The following is a 6647-nucleotide window of genomic DNA, read 5'->3' as shown; positions in this document are numbered from 1 at the left end:
CCACCATCAAATGCATAGAATCCATACACAGATAATGTCTAGAAATTTCAAAGGGTTAACACATTTCGGCTGCTTTTTCTTAAATGTTTAGAATTTCAAAGATTTAGCACATTGTGATGTTTTTCTTTCATATATCCAGCTCTAATGGAATTTGAATTCCCTGTCAAATGTCTCGGTGACTGTACAGGTTCTTGATATCAATAAGAATGTTACATTGTCAGTTACGTCTACTGCTGTTCTTAATAAGTAGTGCAAATGGAGGAGGTCCTGACTATTAAGAACAGCTTGTACATGATAGGGCTGAGAGGGTTGGTTACAAGGTTCTTTTGGTACATGATACTGCTTCTATGTTCCATATGCAATCAAATATCATTTTAAGGTTTGATATATCTTCTTTAACTTGATTTTGCGTAATGAGGTCCTAAAGCTGTCTAATGGTTCTTCACAGGTTTACTATGCCACCAAGTTTGACATTGAAAAACTTTGAAAATTTGGATCTTGGAAAGATTGATGAGGTTGGACCCATTTACTTCGAATATCAGACCAAATAAAAGTCTTTGCAGTTACTTTTCATTTTGGCTTAGTTATTCAGCATTGTGTTAATGAAATTACAGACCAATGATTCTGGATTAGCATCATATGTTGCTGGACTATTTGCCCGCTCTCTCAGCTGGAAGGTAAGATGATTGCTTCAATATTGATAAATGACGTAGTAGCAATCTGAAGTAACAATTTGAAATATTTTATGGGTAACATGGGCTCACAGGATGTGAAATGGCTTCAGTCAATCACTACATTACCAATTCTGTTAGAGGGCGTAATTACTGCTGAGGATAGTAAGTAAACACATTACTAACTTCAACCTCCGATCCAAAATTTACTTCTGTGCTTGATGCTAATACCTTGTTACAAACTTGTCATATATATATGTGCTAACATTAATGCAGCAAGGTTATGCATACAAGCTGGAGCTGCAGGAATAATTGTATCCAATCATGGAGCTCGGCAACTAGATTATGTCCCTGCAACTATTATGGCTTTGGAAGAGGTACATATACGCTTCATTTATCTTTCTGATTTTTATTGATTTATTTATTGCTTACGAATGAAAGGGCAGGAGTTCCTTTATCAATTGTTTGCATTCCTGAAGTTTCAGTCAGTATAAGTGCTTAGTATTTCCCTTAGTTTGTTTGTAGTGGGCGGTAAAGGATCGGAAATGGTATACCCAACAACAACTTGACGAGGTGCGCATTGAAGTAGCCGACTACTTACAGACTGCTGTAGATTCTGACCAGTTTCTTGATTTTGAGTTAGACTAGCTTTTGATTAACTTTTGTGTAGCAATTATGAACAAAAATGAATACTAATTGCTAGGCTAGCCTTGTAGTAGGTGAGTTGGGGTTTTATTTTGCCCATTTTGTAAACTGTTTAGGATGTGATTTTAGATAAAATACCCCAATATTCAAATCACTCTTACTCTTGTTAACTGTCGAAATTGCAATTTATAGCAGCAGCTACATATTCTGTGGACATCATCCTCTTTATAGAATATGATGACTAGATATAAAGTTGAAATCAGTTTTAACCATAAAAACTGATGTCCAGTAATATAGATACATCAGTTCTAAAATGAAAATCAATGTTACTAAAATATACCAGACATCAGTTCCAACATGAAAATCGATGTTACTGAAATATATAGACATCGATTTTTTGTCGAAAACGATATGTTACTGAGTACCAGACATCAGTTCCAAAATGGAAATCGATGTTACTAAAATATACAGACATCGATTTTTTGTCTAAAATGATATGTTACTGAGTACCAGACATCAATTCCAAAATGGAAATCGATGTTACTAAAATATACAGACATCGATTTATTGTCTAAAACGATGTACAATAGATAATTAACATCGTTTTTTCCTTAGACACTGATGTTAATGTAAGTAAATATATCGGTTCATACAATACTAGACTTTGTATATTGAATCTAAAATCGTGGTATATGTGGCAAATTATGCTTCAAAATCATGAACAACAAGAAATGTTTATGGGAACCGATGTCTGTAACAGTATTAGTCATCGTTTCTTAAATCAATAACGATGTTAAAATGCAAACTTGTGCTGTATAATATATATTTCTTTAAGCATTAAATACAATAAAATGAGGGTTTAACAATAGTAAAACATGTAAGTTTGTTATCATTTAAACCTATTTACATCGATTTCTAATGAGGAACCGATGTCTAAAATAATACTAGACATCGGCTAAAAACCGATGTCTGCATTTTCCGGATTTTTCTCATCACCCACAAAAGACATCGGTCAGGTTTTTGTTAGACATCGGTTTTTGGCCGATGTCTGGGGCCAAAATTCTAGTAGTGTTACCACTGCTCACACACAGCAGCACCCAGCCTCCAGCAGCACCCTGCAGATCCCAGCGCACTGTTGCGCACATCCCAGAGCCCCCGCGCCTTCGTCCAGACCGGCTGCCAGATCCTCCTTCCGGACAGTAGCCCCACGCCCTGCTGCAGATCCCAGACCCGGCTGCATCACTTCGATCCGTCATCGATCCCAGATCGGCGTTAGCCCATCAGCTCGCTGCCCCACCTTGCAGTCGCTGCCTCCAGCCCACCGACCAGATCCCTTGCACTTCAAGAGAGAACCAGAAGGGGGAAGACGCGAAAAAAAAAAACTGTGACCCGGCCCAATTCAAAAAAAAAAAAAAAGACCTTGCGGCCTAGAAAAAAAGCCCACTGCTGCAAAGAAAGAGAAAGCGGCCCAATTTTTCTCAAGCCCAAAAACATCGCTACGCACACCTGCATCAACACGCGCGTGCGCTAGGATTGTTTTATTTTCTTGAAATCGAGTATGTTTTCTTTATTTTATTTATTTTTTTAACCAAGCATGTGAATTTGATTTATCTTTTCTATTTTTAAGCATGCTTTAGATTTTATTATATATGCTTTTATTATAAAATTTTCGAGCATGTTTAGTTAGATTATATTAATCATTTTAAGCATGCTTTGTCATTTATGCTTTATCTAATTATCTTTAAGCATGATTATATATTTTATTTTTGAGCATGCCATATATATATATATTGTTATATATTTATGAAATTTGAGCATGCCATGTAGTTTATTTCTTATATATGCTATGTTTAAATGTGCTATGCTTATTTTTAGAATGCAATATACAAAAATTGCGTTTTGCCATGATAATGAAAATTCATGCGCATTATACACACACACACACACTTACTGTGATAAAATATTTTCACATTGCATCGAAAAAAATGTGACCATTACGAATCTTGGTCTTGAAATCTAATTCATATGTTTGGAAAATAATTCATGTGGATGTCTTTATGACTGCGTAATTTATATATTCCTTCTTGTTTTATATAGATGGCTGATCCAACTCGACCTGAATTTGACATTTTGGACTCATACGGACTTGAGTACCACCGTTGGGTTTCCGATGTAGAAACTGCCTTTGTGGCAAAAGACTACACCGCCACCATTACCGACCCCAAAGATGATGAACTATCTAATAAGGTGAAAGCAGATGCCTTAATGTTTCTGAGGCGACATATTGATCCTAGCCTACACTGGGAGTACCTTCAGTTGAAGACACCCAAAGAATTGTGGGATGCCCTTAAGGGACGTTTTGGGAACATTCACGATACTTTGCTCCCAGGACTGGCTGTTCAGTGGAATGGAATCCGCTTGCTTGACTATAACAGGGTCAATGACTTCAACAAGGACATGTTGCGCTTAAAGGCACGTCTCAATTTCTGTGGAAGGGAAATCACAGAAGATGATATGATCTACAAGACTATTTCCACCTTTCCTACTTCAGCGTTTATGCTAGCGGACAAGTATAGGATGGAGTATGACAACAAAAGAATCACAACCTTCAATAAGTTGATCAGCCTACTGCAAGTGGCTGAGAGGCAAAATGAGGATCTCTTGAACAACAATGCTAGGCCCACTGGGACAAAGAAAATTCCCGAGGCTAATTATGGAAAAATAAAAGGTGGAAAGAACTCCAATGCAAAGGGGTTTGGACGTGCTGATCCCTACCCACGTGGCAACAATGCACCACGTGGAAAGGGACGTGGAGGTGATGGAAACAAGGTGCAAAAGGCACCTAAGAACCCTTCAGTCAAACAGGATAGAGTTGGCAATGAACCATGCTATAGGTGTGGAATCATTGGGCATTGGTACAAGAACTGCCAAGCAAGCAACATAGTTGCAGCCACTTACAAGAGATATAGGGAGTCTAAAGAACAAGAAACTCACTATATAGAAGAAGGAGGCCATGACCCAGATGTCAACCTCACAATTGCAGACCTCAACGACAACAAGGAACTTGCTCAGTCAATGGATGCATAGATTTTGACGGACCTGCTTTATATAGAAGAAGGAGGCCATGACCCAGATGTCAACCTCACAATTGCAGACCTCAACGACAACAAGGAACTTGCTCAGTCAATGGATGCATAGATTTTGACGGACCTGCTTTATGTATTTATTTTCCAAAGACAGATGTGAAGGCATAATGCCTCATTTTTTAATTAGACTATTACTTGGTCTTAAAGTTTATTTCAATAATGGTTTGATGAATTAGATTTATGAACAAAGACCTTGATTTGATTATCGTTGGCTTATTAATAAATTTTGAATTTTATTCTGAAGCACTGAATTTATTCAAATTTATTTACTACACATATTTACATGGTTCGAAATTGCACTATAAAGATGTAAAGCAATACATCTAGAAAAAGAACTAAATTATTTGGATGAAAAGATTATCATTCTACATAAATACAAATACTCTAAAGAATATGAGATACGCTCTGTATGCACCAAGAGCTAATCGAACCTTGTTAAGTATCAAAGATATTCGTGCCAACGGTTATCATGTAAAAACACACTGTGAGAATGGAACTGAATACTTTTATATTACCTCTAATGAATGTGGAAGGAAACGCATTTTAGAGAAACTCATGAGTCAATCTAGTGGACTGTACCTCACTACGATTCGGATCATTGAATCCTAGATTGTCACCCATAATGAAATGTGGGACATTGACTCATACAGGCTTTGGCATGACCGCCTAGGGCACACTGGTTGTGACATGATGATCCGTATTTTAAAAAACTCATATGGACATCCCTTCTTTCTAGTGAAACATAAAATTGGACAAAGATCCGTCACATTGTAAGATGTCGGTTCTAGTATTGCTCAAATGCAGTCATTGCCTTCTGAAGTACCAAAAGCACTACCTCCCTCCCATTATGCCTCACTGACTATCTCAAAGGCACATCACTCGTTTTGCAAAGCCTGCTCTTTAGCAAAAACAGGATCGAGACCTCCCTATGCTAAAGATATAACATAAAACATTCCATTCTTACAAAGGATACAAGGACATATATGTGGACCTATCCATCCAGAATGCGGACCATTCAAGTACTTTATGGTTCTGGTGGATGCTTTGACACACTGGTCACATGTCGCTTTATTGTCCACAAGAAATGCTGCAAAACTCCTAGCACAGATTATATGTTTGAGGGCTCACCACCCTGATCACCCTATCAAGTCTATAAGGCTTGATAACGCTGGAGAGTTTACATCAAAAGCATTTGATGAATATTGCATGCCTATTGGGATCGATGTAGAGCATCCTGTACCCCATGTGCATACACAAAACGGTCTCGCAAAAGCCACCATCAAAAGGCTACAGATGGTGGCTAGGGCATTGGTTATGCGCACCAACCTGCCTATATCTGCCTAGGGTTATGCAATATTGCACGCAACTTTACTTACTCGTTTCAGACCCACTGCTAGCCAACCATTTTCTGCGTACCAGTTGGTAACTGGATATGAGTTTGACATTTCATACTTACGCATATTTGGTTACGCAATATATGTGCCTATTGCGCCCCCACAGCGCACTAAAATGGGTCATCAGAGACGATTAAGTATTTATGTTGGATACGAATCCCCAACAATTATCCGCTATTTGGAAACCCTTGACAGGCGATCTCTTTACCGCTAGATTTGCGGATTGTCACTTTGATGAGACAGTCTTCCCGTCGTTAGGGGGAGATAGGAAAAAGGATTTTTCCAAGGGAACGACAGGAATTGTCGTGGTTTGTCCCCACTCTGTCTCATTTTGATCCCCGCACTTCACAAAGTGAAAGTGAAGTGAAAAGAATAATCGATCTTCAGAACGTAGCAGATTCGATGCCTGATGTGTTTACTGATATCGCAAAAGTGACGAGATCACATATACCAGCTGCAAATGTGCCTGCAAGGTTAGAAGTCCCCAACAAGGGGCACGGTGCCGCAGATAGAGGCACTGCAACCGCACTTAGTGGAGGTGTGGTTGAGGTCGTGGCTCCCCAAGGAAGAGGGGGAGGCCACTTGGTTCGATTGACACTCACCCAAGGAAGAAAAGGGTGAGTAAGGCACAAACCAATCATCAATGTATAGAATCCCTCTCATGAGATTGTCTCTGATTATAGTTATGTCCATTAGGGCTGGGCTCGGGTCGGGCCGGGCCGGGCTTGAAAATTAGTGAGACCGAGACCGAACCCGAAACTTTCGGTTCGAGCTTTTTGTAAACTGAAAAC

At 38.9% G+C, this 6647-nt stretch overlaps 1 protein-coding gene across 1 annotated transcript; it reads left to right on the top strand.

Annotated features, from left to right (window-relative positions):
• The first annotated feature begins 394 nt into the window (after positions 1-394).
• Positions 395-1451, top strand: LOC133729066 (glycolate oxidase 1-like). Its single transcript, XM_062156542.1, has 3 exons — positions 395-515; positions 615-677; positions 1197-1451. The coding sequence occupies exons 1-3, from the start codon at positions 435-437 to the stop codon at positions 1317-1319; spliced, it is 267 nt and encodes an 88-aa protein (XP_062012526.1). The 5' UTR covers positions 395-434; the 3' UTR covers positions 1320-1451.
• Positions 1452-6647: the final 5196 nt, after the last annotated feature.

This window comes from Rosa rugosa, chromosome 2 (assembly GCF_958449725.1).
Source record: "Rosa rugosa chromosome 2, drRosRugo1.1, whole genome shotgun sequence".
Classification (NCBI taxonomy): Eukaryota; Viridiplantae; Streptophyta; class Magnoliopsida; order Rosales; family Rosaceae; genus Rosa; species Rosa rugosa.
Note: the sequence above shows the minus strand (reverse complement) of the source record. Positions and strands in the feature narration are given on the sequence as shown.

Coding starts and splice junctions, on each gene's coding strand:
- LOC133729066 (XM_062156542.1), top strand. CDS start 435: ATGGTTCTTCACAGGTTTACTATGCCACCAAGTTTGACATTGAAAAAC. Junction 516..614: donor ATCTTGGAAAGATTGATGAG/GTTGGACCCATT, acceptor ATGAAATTACAG/ACCAATGATTCTGGATTAGC. Junction 678..1,196: donor CCCGCTCTCTCAGCTGGAAG/GTAAGATGATTG, acceptor GTTTGTTTGTAG/TGGGCGGTAAAGGATCGGAA.